The sequence below is a fragment of the Muscardinus avellanarius genome (assembly GCF_963383645.1).
Source record: "Muscardinus avellanarius genome assembly, chromosome: 3".
NCBI lineage: Eukaryota > Metazoa > Chordata > Mammalia > Rodentia > Gliridae > Muscardinus > Muscardinus avellanarius.
The window spans coordinates 166,321,417-166,337,521 of record NC_137788.1 but is presented as its reverse complement, the minus strand read 5'-3'; the positions used below and the strand labels follow the sequence as shown (position 1 = coordinate 166,337,521).

At 47.6% G+C, this 16,105-nt stretch overlaps 1 protein-coding gene across 2 annotated transcripts in view; it reads right to left on the bottom strand.

Annotated features, from left to right (window-relative positions):
• The window catches only part of GABRG3 (gamma-aminobutyric acid type A receptor subunit gamma3), a gene marked incomplete at both ends in the record, with an annotated part of 582,744 nt that overhangs the window by 512,931 nt on the left and 53,708 nt on the right, over positions 1 to 16,105 (bottom strand). For both annotated transcript variants that reach the window (XM_080693035.1, XM_080693036.1), the window contains one exon: positions 13,711 to 13,778. In XM_080693035.1, the coding sequence (XP_080549161.1) occupies positions 13,711 to 13,778 (68 nt within the window). The remainder of the gene's footprint in view (positions 1 to 13,710; positions 13,779 to 16,105) is intronic.

The window sequence follows — 16,105 nt, the reverse complement described above, 5'->3', positions numbered from 1 at the left end:
AGGCCCACCGCAGGGTGCCGCAGCACCAGCCACGGCTGCATTCGGGACGCATCCGGAGCTGTAAGGAGCTGCTGAGCAGGGCAGCGAGTCCAGACCCAGATGCCGGACAGTAACCATGGCATCCATGTGAAGCCTGTGTAAGAGACAGAGTGTGTGTATTGTACGCACAACAGCCCCCGAGGAAACTCAAGCACTCAACACAGGAGCCCAAAGAGGAGCAGGCTAATTAAATCCACCACACAAATCACTCTCGGAACAGAGTCCCCAGCATCGACAGGGAGCGAGGGCGACACAGGAGACCCCTTATCTTCGGGGTCTGACCCGGGGCTCCCAGGAGACAGTGCCAAGCTCCATCACCACGCCTTCTCCACAATGGCTAAGCACCGCTCCTGCTGACCGTGGCCTTCGCAGTTTGAAGCGCAACGGCAGAACGAGCAGGATTTCCGGGCCTTCCCTCCCACAGCAGCGGATCCGTTCTTAGATCTTAGCAGCCTCAGTGTATGATTTTCTTTCTTGTCTTAACAGAGAACTTTCACTTCTTCACTCAAAGGAAACTGTTGGCGGCTTTTCCTTGGCATATCTGGAGGGCCGGCGCTGCCGCTCCTGTGTTCTGGGGCCAGTACTAGCGACAAGAAAGAGTACTCGGCACAGCACTGTTGCACCAGGAGAGCCGTGTTGACGTCAGAGGCGGCCACTGAGCAACCGAGGGGCAGACAGCATACAGGAGCGGACACTCGGCACCAGAGCGGATGGCAAGCGTCACCTCGCTGCACTGCTCAGAGCAGCCTGTGACTTCAAACACGTCCAGTGTTTGTCTGGGGAGTTTTCCATTTAACATTTCCAGACTTTGATGGACTGAGGGTAACCGAACCTCAGGAAACAGAAACTCAAGTTGGAGGAGCACTTTAGCGGAAGGGAAGGAGAGCCGGGGTGGCACAGGAGGCCACGGGGACCCTCCGCTCCTGAGCAGGGGCAGGAGGACGTGGAAACCAGGGAGATCCTGGGATGCGGGAAGAACTTCAGATAGAGAAGAAAGTCCGACGGCGCGATGGAGGGGCCTGGGGAGGAGGTGGGGCGGTAAGGGAGGCTTGGTGTAGGAAAAGCTGCGCTTGACACACACATGTACCCAAGGCTGCAGTGCCAATCTCCATGTTGTGTACGAGGAAGGGGAGGTTGTGGGGTGAGAGTCAGGGGAGAAATCCATCAAGTGCTGTGTGCTCTCATACTAAACCATTATGTTGTATAATTCCGATCCACCAATAAAAGTATACTAAAAATAGGTCATCCGAGTCTTACTGGAAAGTGGTGGAAATGGCAGGTAGGGGCTCGTGGCTGGTCATAGCTCTGGGCGTCATACCTGGCCCGGCCCCTCCCTCTCTCTCTCTCCTGGAGCCAGCCGGCCATGGACTGAGCGCTGAAGCTCGAAGCCAAATAAATGTTTCTTCTAAGTTGCTCTTGTCTGGTATTTTGGTCAGTGACAAAGAGCTGACCATTGCAAGCTGGTCAAGCACACTAATGGTCATTGCTGACATCACCCTCAATGGGAAAGGTTGTGATCACTGCTATTAAAAATCTTATCAGAAATATTAGATGTTTAGGTACCTAAATAATACCAAGTGAGAGCATGGAGCTCTGACAAAACTCACGTTAAACTGCCGTGCTTTTGAGCCATGGCAGCGGTTTCAGAAACCTGAATCCGTGTAGCCCTTTGAGTTGACGGAATGAGTGGGACAGAGCCCCTTCTGCTCACGCTCCTTCTCGCTCTCCTCCGTGTGACCAGGGCGCTGAGTCTTCTCTCAACTGTACAGTGAAGCAAGGCATGCACGTGTTTATGTGTACACACACACACACACACACACACGCGCGCGCGCGCGCGCGCGCACGCGCGCCACATATATACACCTCCCTATCCAGTTAGAAATGTTTAACACAAGCCGGGCGTGGTGACGCACACTTGTAATCTCAGCATTCGGGAGGCTGAGCCTGGAGGATCGCGGTTCGCGGACAGCCTCAGCTACTTAGTGAGTCTCTGCAACTCAGTGAGACCAGTTTCAAAATAAAGAATAAAAAAATAGGGTAGGGGGAGTAGCTCAGAAGTCAAATGCCCCTGGGTTCCATCCCCAGACCCTCAAAAAAAAAAATGTTTAACACAGACATGTGCCCATAACGTCCAGACAGCAAGGTCTATGAAAGGCATGAGACTGAGACAACGGTGTTTATCTCTGGGTCTCTTGGAGCTAAATCCGAAGGACGAAGGCAGCACCTTCCGGCCAACCCATCTGTTTAGTGCTGTGTTCTCGGCATCGCTCAGGCACCGGGAACTTTAGTGAAAACGACGATGATGGTCCTGCTTTCCAGAATTCACATCCCTCACTCTGTTGAGTTGCTTCTTTTCTCGGACAACTCCCTCTGTTCCTCCATCCATCCACACCTCCCAACCCGCCAACTGGTTGTCAGCTCCGAGTCAGATCCCTGCTGGGCTGGGGAGAGAAACAAAGTCAAGCCCTAGAGGGCTTCCCATCCCCATGGGAGAAACATATCTGAAATAAGTAGCTACCAGCCCCGGGGTGTCCTCGTGACTTAGGGGCACGGTGACGCATGGCGCCATCTTCACGTGGAGATTCGTGACCTGTGAAAACGTCACTGTGCATGTGAAGCTGGATGCAGCAGCCTCTGGGCTAAGAGCAGCAGGTGGTCACAGCTGGCGTCTCTCTCCTTTAGCCCCTCAGGTCATGTCTTGTGTCTCACTCCGACATACACCTGGTAGCCATTTCAGAGTGCAGGAACAGCTTTGCTTCTCAGGATGGGAATCCGAGGGGTCATCACTCACGTTCTCTGTGGACTGGCGAGTGGCGAAGCCGGGCCTGGACTCGGTTCTTGCTTCCACTTCCTCTCTACAGGGAAGTCTCATGTGCTTGATTATTCAGTGTGATGGTGATCACCAACTCCACCTCCTTGGCCAGCAGCCAGCCAGTGGCCAGAGGGAAGCAGCCATCACTAATAAATGAACAGGGCCTGAAAAGACGTGGTCAGGGAACAGCATCCTTTTTCAGGGTAAGCCATGTTCAGTACCTGGAGCCCAGAGCCGAGGCTCTAAGCGCAGTGGCCCCCTTTGCTTCATGCTCCCGATGCCTGACGCAGTTTCTGACCCTCAGCAGGTGCTCAGTAATACTGAGTGGGTTCATAATGCCATTATGGTGTGAGTCGCCCTTGACTTTACCTATCTTGGGTTGTCTGCTGGCAGGCATTTAATCAAAAGCTCCATTTCTCAAATCCACACTCTGCACTTTAGCCCACCACCACTACTCATATTCAGCACTTAGCATCTGTCACACCACAAATTCAAGCCCTTCCAGCACGTGTCCCCGACTCAGTCGTGCCGGCTCCGGCAGCCGTCTCGCAATGCTCCCAGAGGGCTTTCCCTGAAAGATGCATGTGGTCTGTCCGCAGCAGGGCCTTGTCCCCTGTGCCAAGCTTCGGCACGGGGCACAGGGCATCTGCACCACCGGGTCGCTGCCGGCCTGCACTTGGGTCCTAGAGGACTGCGTGCACGTCTACACTGGCTTGACTGTGCAGGGGCCAGCAGTTTCCTCATCGGGGTCAGGCGAAGGGGAAGCTACAGCTGCTCTGATAAGAAGTCTAATTCAGCAGTCTTGACTTTCAAAAAACATGTTAATGCAACACAAAGATGTCCTTTATGCCGCTCGTGTTGTGAAGAAGGAAGGGTATCCATTGTGAAACTTCCAACTGAAGTGGAACAGTTTAAGATGAAAAGAAAAGTAAGAACCTATTCATACATTTAAGAGTCTGTGCGCAAGCGGATAATGGACAGAAGGCAGCCGTCTCATTATTACAGATATCTCGCTGGCCTCAGGTCGCTGGGAAGCTCCTGTCCCTTCATGCAATGGACAGAGCTGCCCGTTAAGAGAGGGCATCTCTAGTGGAATTTTATATAAGCTTATAAGAAAGTCAGAACACCAAGAAGACAAAGTTTAAAATCCGCCTGCTCTGTGTGTGTGACCGGCCCGCCAGCAGAGCCACACTGGTCCCCTGGGTCATTAGGAAATGCAGAATGAAGCGGCAGTCCTCCAGGACGGCCGGCCTTCGGGGTGCAGCTGGAGCTTGCTAAGCCTCGGCTCCACCAGCCACCGCTTGGGTGACAGGAGCACGGCCTCGTAAATTCCTGAAGACAGTGTGCTATATTTTCAATTTGAAGGTCCTCCTAAGGCCACATGCTAGAGACTCAGACCCCAGCTTGTGGTGTGATACGGAGATCACAGAACCAGAGGGGTGGGGCCAAGCCTGTTGTGGTGGCACACTCCTGTAATCTCAGGACTTGGGAGGCCGAGACAGGAGGATTGCAGGTGCGAAGACAGCCTCGGCAACTTACCAAGAACTTCAGCAATTTGGCAAGTCCCTGTTTCAAAATAAAAAATAAAATAGGCCTGAGAGTGTATTGCAGAGGTAGAACATCCCTTGGTTCAACGCCCAGAACCACAATGTCTCCTTAAAGGGGCTGCCGGGGCCAGCACCACTCCTCTGCTCTCTAGGTGCCAGGTGCTAGACAGACCTTGCATCGCAGACCCCACCGTGATGCGCTGCGCCGCACAGGCCCGAAGAGCCATGTGAACACAGACTGGAAACTTGGAAATCACGGCCCAGATAGCTTTTCTCCCTCCTTTAGGTTGATGTGTCAGAGGTTTTCTGTCCCTGAGGTAGAAAGTTCACATTCTGTGGAAGCACTGATAAGTGTTAGCTAATACTATTTGAACAAGAGATGTTCATCTATTAACTAATGAAACTGTGGGCCAAAGACGTGGCAATAAAGATGCAAACTAAAGATGCCACAACGGTCCTGCATGTACACAGCTAAAGATGCCGTAACGTGCCTGCGTGTGCACTCATGTACACAGCTAAAGATGCCACAACGTGCCTGCGTGTGCACTCAAGTTCATGTACACAGCATCCACAGGTCCCGTGCGTGCGCCGCGGCGCAGGGCGCAGAGGACGTGTCCTGCACACGTTCACCTCAGACCCCAGCGACAGACCTGGGACTCGTGGTCAAATGAGCTTCAAGATTTTCAGGGACAGACGGTTCTGAGAGCTTCTTTGTTAAGTTCCAGAGATCCCCGCCACATGATTCTGTGGCTCCACCAGCACAGTTTTGTGGAACAACATGTATACTTGTCATATTATTACTATTTCTTCTGTTATTACAATGGAAAGAGTTTTCCTTTTGGTGATAAGCCACACCTTTGGGGTTTTGGGGGGTTACGGGGGACTGAACACAGACGCCTTCTTCCTTGAGCTGTATCCTCAGCCCTTTGTATTCTGTTTTGAAACACAGTCTTGCTAAATTTCCTGCAAGTCTTGCTAAGTTGCCAAGGATAGCCTTAAACTTGTGATCCTACTTTCTCAAATTCCCAAGTTTAGGACTACAGGTGTGCACTACCATACATAACAGTAAACCTCCTCTTGAACACACAAGCTTAGTGTGTAAAAGTATTAGTTTTCATTTCTTAGAAGAATGTTAAAATTACATTTTCAACCATCTTCTTGAATAACATAATAAACAAGTGGCATGTTCCTCTGAAGCTGATATTTCTAGAAGAAATACATCAGAGTCTCCTATTTGCCTCCTTCAAAGCTCGCTTCTTTATTTACAGAAACAGAAAACAGTGGATCCTAGAAAAATGTTCTTTAAAAACCTAAAGGCAGTTTGGAAGGTTCTCAAAAAATAGGGAAAATATCCAGTGAGGTTTCATTTACACTTGCTCCAAATTACTTCCTTGTGACTACTCAGAATTAAACCTTATTCCATCTAAGCCCAAATTTTCAAACCATTTATTGAAGAGGTGATCCTTTCTCCAACGTATGTTTCTGGTGCCTTTGTTGGGAATCAGCTGGATGTAGGCGTGTAGTTTACTTCTGGGACCTCTGTTCTGTTCTAAGTCTGTGTGTCTATTTTACACCAGAATTGTGCTCTTTTCGTGACTGTGGCTCTGTGGCCTGTCTTGAAATCAGGTATTGTGATACCTCCAGCTTTATTCTTTCTGTTCAAGATTGCTGTGGCAATTGGGGTCTTTTGAACTTCCATAAGAATTGGAGGATTTTCTAGTTCTACTACACATTGGGAAAAAACTAGATAAAGGAAGTTTGTATTTGATCAATTCACAGTTATGCATGTTTTGAAATAGCACACGGACTACCACTAATGTATTCAATTTGCATTTACCAATAAAAAGTAAAATAAGTTTTAAAAGTGTTCAAGGATTCATAGCTTCGAAGGTATGACATATAGCAGATCAACACCCCCACTAGGAACAAATGGAAGATGCAGATAAATACGTATCTAAACGTCCTCCTGGAGAAGACAAAAACGGCAGGAGGCGGTCATCAACGTGAGCCCATCCCCACGTGCAGCTGGAGCACCGCACAGAGCAGCTGCTGCACAAAGCACCCGGCAGTGCTCGAGGCAAAAGCTCGAGTTAGGGCGGCCGTGGAGCCAAACCAGAAGGCCATTATTTAAAAAGAATGGTGGAGACGTGAGCCAGAGAACAGTGGTTTCCCCTTGACACATTCGCTGATTGAGCTGCACAGAGGACGAGGTTAACAGCAATTGTAAAAACCACTAAGGAGAAGAGCCTTTTTTTTTATCAGTTTATACCCTGGGACTTCTGGGGAGCAAGAGTGGGAGAACCACCGTCCAGCTGAGCCTCAGCCACACAGCAGATCAGCCCCAGACTCCAGAGAGAAGAGAAAATGCCACCTTACACCTCTACAAATATTTATGCACAATCAAAACTGCAGGAAATGCCAACAGGGGGAACCAAGCAAGAAAGCAGACTGGACTGTAGAAATGGAGCCAGAGACCAGCTGTGGAGACAGTGACTAAGGTGTTCAAGGCACAGAGCGCCAAGTGCGGGGGCCCACGGAGAACTGACGTCCAGCGGACCACAGCTGTAGAGCTGAAAAACTAGGGTCACGAAGAGAAGGAGGCCGTCGGCTTTAACAGACCACTGGGCTCAGATGAGGGACTTAGCACGCAGGAAAGGCCAGCGGGGACTCCCCAGGCCTGCATGGGGGGCGCCAGGAAGCAAAGCAGGGCACAGGCAGCGGGACGGAGGGACCCGGGGAACACAGGACCCCCAAGTGACTGGGGGCCCAGAAAACGAGAGAAAGAGAGAGACAGAGAGAAAGAGAGACAAAGAGACAGAGACAGAGACAGAGAGACAGAGACAGACAGAGAGACAGAGACAGACAGAGACAGAGAGACAGAGAGACAGAGTAATGGTGCGCAGCAGTATTTTAGCAAATGATAGCCACTCCTTTGGGTGAAGGCATTCAAACTGTTGAGTTTCTAGGACATATGTCAATTATCTTCACTTAAGTTGCAACAGAAACTCATTTATCCTTATCTAAGTGGAACCTTGTGCCAATTGGCTAGAGAGAGAGACAGAGACAGAGAGAGATAGAGAGGGCGACAGACACAAAGACTTCCTCTTCCTCTCTCCATCCCCAGCCTCTGGTTAAGTACTATTCCACTTGTCTATGAGATTGATTATTTTTTAATTCTGTATAGGATAAAAAACACATAACATTTGTCTTTCTGTGTCTGGTCATTTTGCTTAATATAATGTTCACCAGCTTATCCATCCCATTGCACATAACTAGATTTACCCTTTTTATGGCTGGATAATACTCCGCTGCATATATACACCATACTTTCTTATTCATCCATCTGTTGTTGGAAAAAATAAGCTGATTTTATATACTGATACTTAGAAATGTTCTCATCACAAAGAAATTATAACTATTAGCTGGGATAGTGGCTCACGCCGTGATCCTTGGGAAGGTGAGGCAAGTGAGCAGCAAGTTCCCAGCCAGCCTCAGCAAGAGTGAGGCCCTCAGCCGACTAGCAAAGACCCTGTTAAAAAAAAAATTAGAGCCGGGCGTGGTGGCGCACGCTTGTAATCCCCGCGCTGGGAAGCTGAGACAGGAGGATCACACAGGTTCGAAGCCAGCCTCAGCTACTTAGTGAGGTTCTCAGCAACTTAGTGAGACCCTGTTTCCAAATAAAGTATAAAATAGGTCTGGGAGTATAGCCCGGAGGTAGAAAGCCTCTGGGTTCCACCCCCAACTCTCTCTCTCTCTCTCTCTCTCTCTCTCTCTCTCTCTCTCTCTCACACACACACACACACACACACACACACAAAGTAAACAGAAATGTGATTATACCTTAGAGGTAGGATACCCCTGGGTCCAACTGCCAGTATTGAAAAGAAAGAAACAAAGAAATGATAACTGTCTAAGGCTACAGATCTACTGCTTACACTTGTTCAATCACGACACAATGGATGCATGAATCTAAACCCCACCTGCACACCACAAACGTGTAATTATTATATGTCAGATGAAAAGAAAAGGAAGTAATGAGCGCCGTCTTCTCAATACCGACGAGGGGTATTAAACGACAGGGGGAGAAGCTGTGACCCTTCAGCAGGACAGTTACAACGGGAACCAAAGCAGAGTAGGCACCACGCTGCCGTGTCCGCGCTTAGAGACGCAGCCAAAACATTCCTGCCGCGCACTAGGCATCCTCCAGAGACAACCGGCCTTTCTGGAATGGGGTTGATCTTCTCCAGGCCTTACTCGGCGCATGGCTGCCCGAGGCCACTGCTTAACGCTTTAGACACAAAGGGAGAGCTCAGGGAGGAGGCTGGTGGGCTGCGCAGCTTCTCCCACGACCGCTGGGCACTGTGACAGCAGAGCCCACGCGCCTGCGTGTTGAAGTTGTGGACCACACAAGGAGACACATCAGCCATGTTCAACCGTCCTACTGATTTGCAGCCACCTCACTGATTTCCGGGTAGCATATGTTATGTCAACTCGAGCGGTTTTGGACTTCCCCCGGTGAATTAAGACCAGTACTTTAAAAAAAAAAGTTGCCAAAACCGGGTGTCGTGGCACACGCTCGTCATCCCAGCATTTGGTAGACAGAGACAGGAGGATCTGTCTCAGCTACTTAGTGAGGCCCTTTGCAAATCAGTGAGACCCTGTTTCAAAATAAAGAATAAAAAATAGGGCTGGGGTATAGCTTGGAAGTAGAATGCCCCTGGGTTCCATCCCCAGTACTGAAAAACAAAAAAGTCACTGGCCATGGTGATGCCCACTTGTAACTCCAGCACTCGAGAGGTGGAGACCAAAGGATCATGGTTAGCAGACAACCTCAGCTTCTTAGCGAGGCTCTTCACAACTCAGTGAGACCCTGTTTCAAAAAATAAAAATTAAAAAAATAGAGCTGGGGTGTAGCGTGGAGGTAGAATATCCCTGGGCTCCACCCCCATACCACAAAAAAGGTCAATACAGAGAGGCTACATAACATATGATTTCCACTAAATGACATTCTAGGAAGAGGAACACTATGAAGATAGTAAAAAGATCAGTGGTTGCCATAGATACAGGGATGAATTAGGGGAACACAGGGGATTTGGGGGAGTAAAACTATTCTAATACTATAATGGTGAATATACCTCTTTGTATATTTGTCCAGCTCCACTAGGTGTACAGCAGCAATCGTAAACCCTAAGCTGGTTATGGTGGCCCATGCCCATAAATCCCAGTACTTGGGAGACTGAGACAGGAGGACCATGGGTGTGCACCCAGCCCCAGTAACCTAGTGAGGCCCTCAGTAACCTAACAATACCCTGTTTCAAAATAGAAATTAATTAAATAAGTAATTAATTAGGGCTGTGGGTGTGGCTCAGAGGCAGAACACCCCTGGGTTAAATCCCCAGTCTAAAATAAAAACAGTAATCCCTAACGTAAGCTATGGACTCTTGTAATTTTTGGTACTTTCTGATCAAATTTTCTGTAAACCCCAAACTGCTCTAAAAATAAAATGTATTGTTTTCTTTCTTAAAGACAAAGCAATCCTAAGGCTACACCATGCTGGGGCCTTTTAATCTCAGAACAGTGAAGTGGCAGCCACCCTGCTCAGACAGCTGCATTCTCACCAGACTGACCAGAGGACGCATCTGGGGTCACGACCAAGCGGGTCGTCCTCAGAACCCTGGTGCTTAGACAACTCAACACAAATAAGAGTGTATCCCACTACGTCTAGTGCAGGCTACACTAGAGGAGCCCTGGGGCTCAGCAGGTTTCAGAGCATATATATTCTATTTTCCTAAAAGATGGCTTGAATTGGATATTCTCAAAAATAAAAACTCACAGTCGCCCTGCACAGCCTGCATGGCCTGAGACAGTCCACGCATTATTTCAATGAGGAGTTGTGTGCATGAAATATGCTGTCAGACGGTGGGTGCTACGAACAGTTGGGTGAAAGAAGACGTTCCCGGTCCCTCCTGAGCCGCCTCTGGTCTCCTCAGTAACTAGCAAAAGTGTGAACAAATACGACGGACACAGCACCCAGTCAACCTATAAACAGTGAACTGGATCTCAATCCACCTCCATGTAGCAGGAGGAGGGTGTGAAGCTGAGCCTTCAACAAAACGCCAGGAGGAGAGGGGTGGAGACAAGAGAGGGTAATTGTCTTCCTGATTTACTGACCATTAAAAAGCTATTTAGAGAGAAAGTCATTACTTTTATTGGGCTTTAGCTTTATGGTCAAAACCCAATAAAACTTACACCCTGGAATCCTGCACATATCTCTAAGTGTTGCTTTCTGTTTTAGTCTCTCGTATTGTCTTAGTTGTTGACTGGGTCGCACGCACCAAGCCAGCCCCAGCCTGCACGCGGCTAGACTGTCTCGGGCCCGCGGGTCACCCTCGCGCATCTTCACCTTTCAGCAATCCTGCCATCTAGCTTTGAAGATGCAGTGGGTATTTACGATGTACTCAGCAATGTGAGAAGAAGCCGCCTATCACTATGACTGCCTAGCCAAGCGTTCTGAGCGCACAGGTAAGGAGTGCTCGTCCTTCCAGAGCAGCTTGGAGGCCCAGGGCCCAGAGGCCCGAGAGCCACTGGCGTGTGTCCTGAGCCCTGAGCCTTACATCTGGCATGGGTACACGCAGGAATTTGCTTCTCCCAGAATGGAACTTTATTCCTCTTTTCTTACCTGTACCAGGCACAATCCCAAAACACGGTAGCAAACATGTAGAGGATGGGCAAAGAGTGGATCACCCACAGGGGATACGGTGCTGCATATAAAGTATGCGTGTGTGTTAAACAAACCCTTGCCTACCGCCAACCTAGGCAAGGTGGATAAGCACCTCTTCCTAGTGACATTACCTACAGAAATGGCCAGACAATTTTGCTCTGCTGAGAACTGACAATAAGCATGCCACTATTTCCAGAGTAAAACACTTGCTACCCTTGAGCCTGTCTGCTGTTGCCTGGAGAGAGAGCTGCTTCCAAGTCACAAAATAATTGGCAGTCATACTCCCTGTCCCGTCATTCACCATGGTGAAGACACACTGCAGGAAGAAAAGCTAAGTGATATCAAGATATCCAGGGAAATCATTGTTGAGTAGGGTGTTGACTGAACAAAGGACCCTGTTCAAACGTCTTACTCGTCACTTGCTATGTCTACCTCTAGACGTACGTCGCTTGAGCTCGTGGGTTATTTTGGGTGGCGAGGTCTAAAGATGCCTCTCAGTTTGTTTTGATTAAGGACATTTCTTACCCTTAGATGGAAGGAGCAGAGGTCCTGCTTTTAAATCTTGACGCCAACCATGTGTCATCATTATTTTTTCTTTAAAAGGGTGAATGGAGGGTTGAGTGTCTACAGAATCTGAGCTAAGACCTAATCTCATGAAATTGGATCTCCATGTATCTGAGGTGGAAGTGAGTTTCACTGTCCATTACTTCCATCTGTGTTGGACAAAGCTGAAGGCAAAGAACAAACCTCTCGGTGACTCCAGGCCTCCGTGCGGCCCCCTGAGCCAGTCTCGCACACCACGCCCTGCCCTTCCCCTTCCAGCAGGTCCGCCCTGCCCAACCCCACACTCAGCCAAGCTTCAGGCCGAAGCAAGCGAGCTCACTGGCAGGTCGCTCCTGCTGCCCACTCCCCAGGAGGCCGCCTGCCTCTGCCAGAGCGCTCATCACCGCATCGCCTGCGGGTGGCGCTCACTCACTCGGCACCCTCCTGCCATCCCCAATCCCCAGCAACTCCAGCAAGGCTTGACACTGAGCACACAGTGTAGCTCCAAGTTCTAGGAAGTGGAAGTCTAGATGCACTATGCAAGGATCCTTTGATAAAATAATGCTGTGAGCAATATACATATATAATATATACAGATAATAAGTATATGTACTGGTATTTAAATGTATATGTGTGTATATATATATATATATATATATATATATATATATTATATATATATATGCACACACACACACACACACACACTTTACCTTTTACTGTTAGGCATTAATTAGTGTTAAATATAAAAGCATTGAATAAAATGTGGGACAAGTGTAAACAAATAGAACTCCAGAAAAAAAGAAAGAAACATGCTGAGAAATGGTTTCTCTCTTCATGCAGTCAACTGCACAGTTACTAACTGGGAAAGGAATATGGCGGGCTGTTTGACTTAACCACGCAGGCCATCTACAGCCAGGGTGTGGGGAGTCATTCTCTTTTATTCACTTTATCTCTGCTCAGTCTACAGGTGGATGTTTGTTTGTTTGTTTGTTTGTTTGTTTGTTTTAACCAGGGAAGAGAACTCTGTTAAAACAGATCCCTGCACATGTTGAGCACACACGACCACCGGGCTCTACCTCTCTGACACAGACAAACGCTCCTTTACCCCTCCATGGAACCCCGACATCCATCACCTAAGCAAAGGGCACTTCTGAAGTCTGCCAGTGAAGCACTGCTACTAATAGTGGAGGGCTTATTTCCACGCAGGGTCTGAGGAAAGGCGGGTACAGGGGCTAGCAGGTCGGCAACCGCCCCTCAGTCTCACACCCCCAATCCAGGAGCGAGCAAGCCTGGGCGGTGAGCACAAGGACAAGCCCTGGCCTGGGCAGGTGGCCTAGCTCGGGCTGCACCTGCAAGGCAGGCTCTTCAAAACCGGACATATTTCTTGCAGGGTACACGGGGGCTGCAGCCGCAGCTGGCTTCCTGAGGATTCCCACGCACCAAGCTTGCTTTTCCATGGGGAAGAACTTCTTCCCATTAAAGAGTTCTTGAGATCGGTATGCTTATGAGTCTCTGGAAACACTCTGCTCAAACGGCAATTGATCCCAGTCTTTCTCGACATAACTCAGCAAACAACAGTCGGTTTACACTTAGAAACCGAGCTGAAGACGCAGACATAAGTGGAACAAAAATCCTTTCCAGAAAAATGCTAAAAGGAAAATCTCTTGGATCTTGGAGAGCAAGGAACTCAAAGCAACAAGCTGCCATTGCTATTCAGCCCTGATATGAATGAGGCCCGGGACAGCCGGCGAGCCCACCATTGCGAAAGACCCCCTGGAAACCAGCGGTGTGCCCTGACCACCCGGATGCAGAAGGCAGGCTGGGGGGCTGATCACTCGGCGCGTGGTCCCAGCTGGCACCACCAGCCTCCCCCTCCAAGTGCTTTCAGCCTTTGCAACATTTAAACCACTAACAAAACTTACAGGTTTAGGAAGTGAAACTGAATTTTAAATCCACATGATGCATCTCAAGTGGAAAGCACAAGAAAGAGCGGTGAGCAAAGAGTTATCACATCAGGAAATATATGCAGATATAGATCTTCTTACCATGTTTATGGATGACACAGGACCGATGCTGTTAACGTAAATGTCAACATCAATCACGGTAGGTTTTACTGTGGAGAAAAAGAGGTGCATGTTAATCATTTGTAACAGAAAGAAGAAAAGAGAACCCAATTCAACACCCCAGTGACTCATGAACTAACCCCTCATGGCTGTTTAAAACATATGGGTGGGTTTTTCGTTGGGAACCATCTTGCATTTATAATGCAAACCCTTCCTGTCCTTTTTTTTTTTTTAATTCTCAAAGAATGGGAATAGTCTTATTAAGTTCTGGGAAAACAAGACATTGATTCACTGCAATTTGCCAGTTACAGATAACTATATTCAATAACATTAGTTAAGTCATTTTATGACAAAGACAAGAAATATAAGATACTGCATGAGTAACTTAATATCACAGTTTTGCCATAAAGCTAAATACATACAATGAGCATTATCTGGCACGCTCCATCGCATGGCCACCCAGCCATCGCAAAGCAACTCACAATTCTGGTGAGTTCAGATAGCAAAGAAAAATAAGGCACATTGATAACTGCATCCTTTTGACTTAAAGATACCATGTATATACATATGGCATTAAAATTCTGTAACTCAAAAAAAGAATAAAATTTTAGCAAGTCAAAGAATTACTGTCTCAACTCTAAGGGCTTAACATACATATAATTGGAAGCTGTGATAGCTAGCACTGTGCATCAGAAGCTAAATTGGCCTGTTTGGCTTTAAATAAAATGAGTTCCTCCTTCCGTGGCAGCAGTGGCAGCAAGGGAGACCAGTAATGAGATGGTAAGTTGGCGGAGTGCCGAGTCGGGAGCGGGCACCCTGTGAAAGGGAGCTCGCTCCCTTTATCTCCACTTGTGACTGGCAAAGGGAAGGCACGGAGCCAATTTCAGGATATTTCCGCCCAGGAGGAATATAAACAAGACTCATGAACCTTTCCACACGATGTTTCTATGGAAACAAGAGTGGTTGTATCTGCAGTCATCTCAATGGGCCTCCTTCAGTTCTGCTAAGCAACTGGCCGTTCACAAATGGACTCTGCATTCTAGTTTTGGAGCTGCAAGTGGCACCTCCGGGCTCTCAGCCTCTTGTAAAATTGTGTATCGAGTTGTCTATAGCCTGGGCATCATTCTCAGAACTCCATAAACGAGGCAGGAATTTGACCCAACTCCTCGAACCTTCTCACAACCAAGTCAAGTCAGCTCCAAAGAGCTGTCGGCATTTTGGAAAATACCCAACACAACTGTTTCTGTGCTTAGATTTCATAAAGGCACTAACATGTCCCAGAAGGGAGGAGAAGAGGAGGAGCATGTATGTTTGTATCAGGTTGAGTCTCACTGTGAGTATAGTTACATTGCACCAATAATGTCCTTCATTTTATTCATTTTTGTTTACTTTTATTGGTGCATTAAATTCTCACATTATAATGTAGCTCACAGTGCTAGGGACATATATGTGCATCCACTTGGTTCCCTAGATCCCTCCCTCCGGCCCTCCTTCCCTGTACAAGATATTGGGGTTGGCACTGGTATTCTCTTTCATGTACGCGATGTCAATGGAAGTATCTCCTTCATTAATTCTCACTTCCCCAAGCACCACCTTCCCTGGACCACCTCTCTTGCTACACTGGTTTCTCCTCCACTATCTAAAATTTCTCTTGTATCCTGATTGCTCTCAATTTTCCACATATAAGACTTACAATCCTTCACTTTCTAGGATTAATCTCATGTAACACAATGTTCTCCAGGTCCATCCATTTTCCTGCAAATGACATAATTTTGTTCATTTTTATTGCTCAGTAGAACTCCATTGTGTGTATATCCCATAACTTTGTAATCCATAATTTGGCTATTCTGAATTGTGCTGTTATAGACATGGATATTCATACATAATTTTAATATTTTAATTTCAGTCCCTTTGAAAAGATATTCAGGAGTGGTACAGTGGGATCATACGGTGGTTCCATTCCCAGTTTTCTGAGGAATCTCCATACCGCTCACCATTGTGTCTGCACTAACTTGCAATCGCATCAGTGGCGTAGAAGGGTTCCTATTTCCCCTCATCCTCACCAGCATTGATTGTGTTTTGAGTTCTTGATGACTGCCATTCTAAATGGGATTAGATGGCATCTCAGTGTAGTTTTGATTTGCATTTCCCAGATTCCTAATGATGTTGAACATTTTTTTCATTTATTATTGGCCCTTTGTATTTCTTCTTTTGTAAAGTGTCTATTTTAATTTTCTATTTCTTTATTGGATTATTTTGTAGTGTTAAGTCTTAAATTTTTGTGTATTCTAGAAATTAGTCTTCTATTAGAGAAATAGATGGCAAATATATTCTCCCATTCTGTAGACTATCTCTTTAGACCCTTGATGGTTGGTTC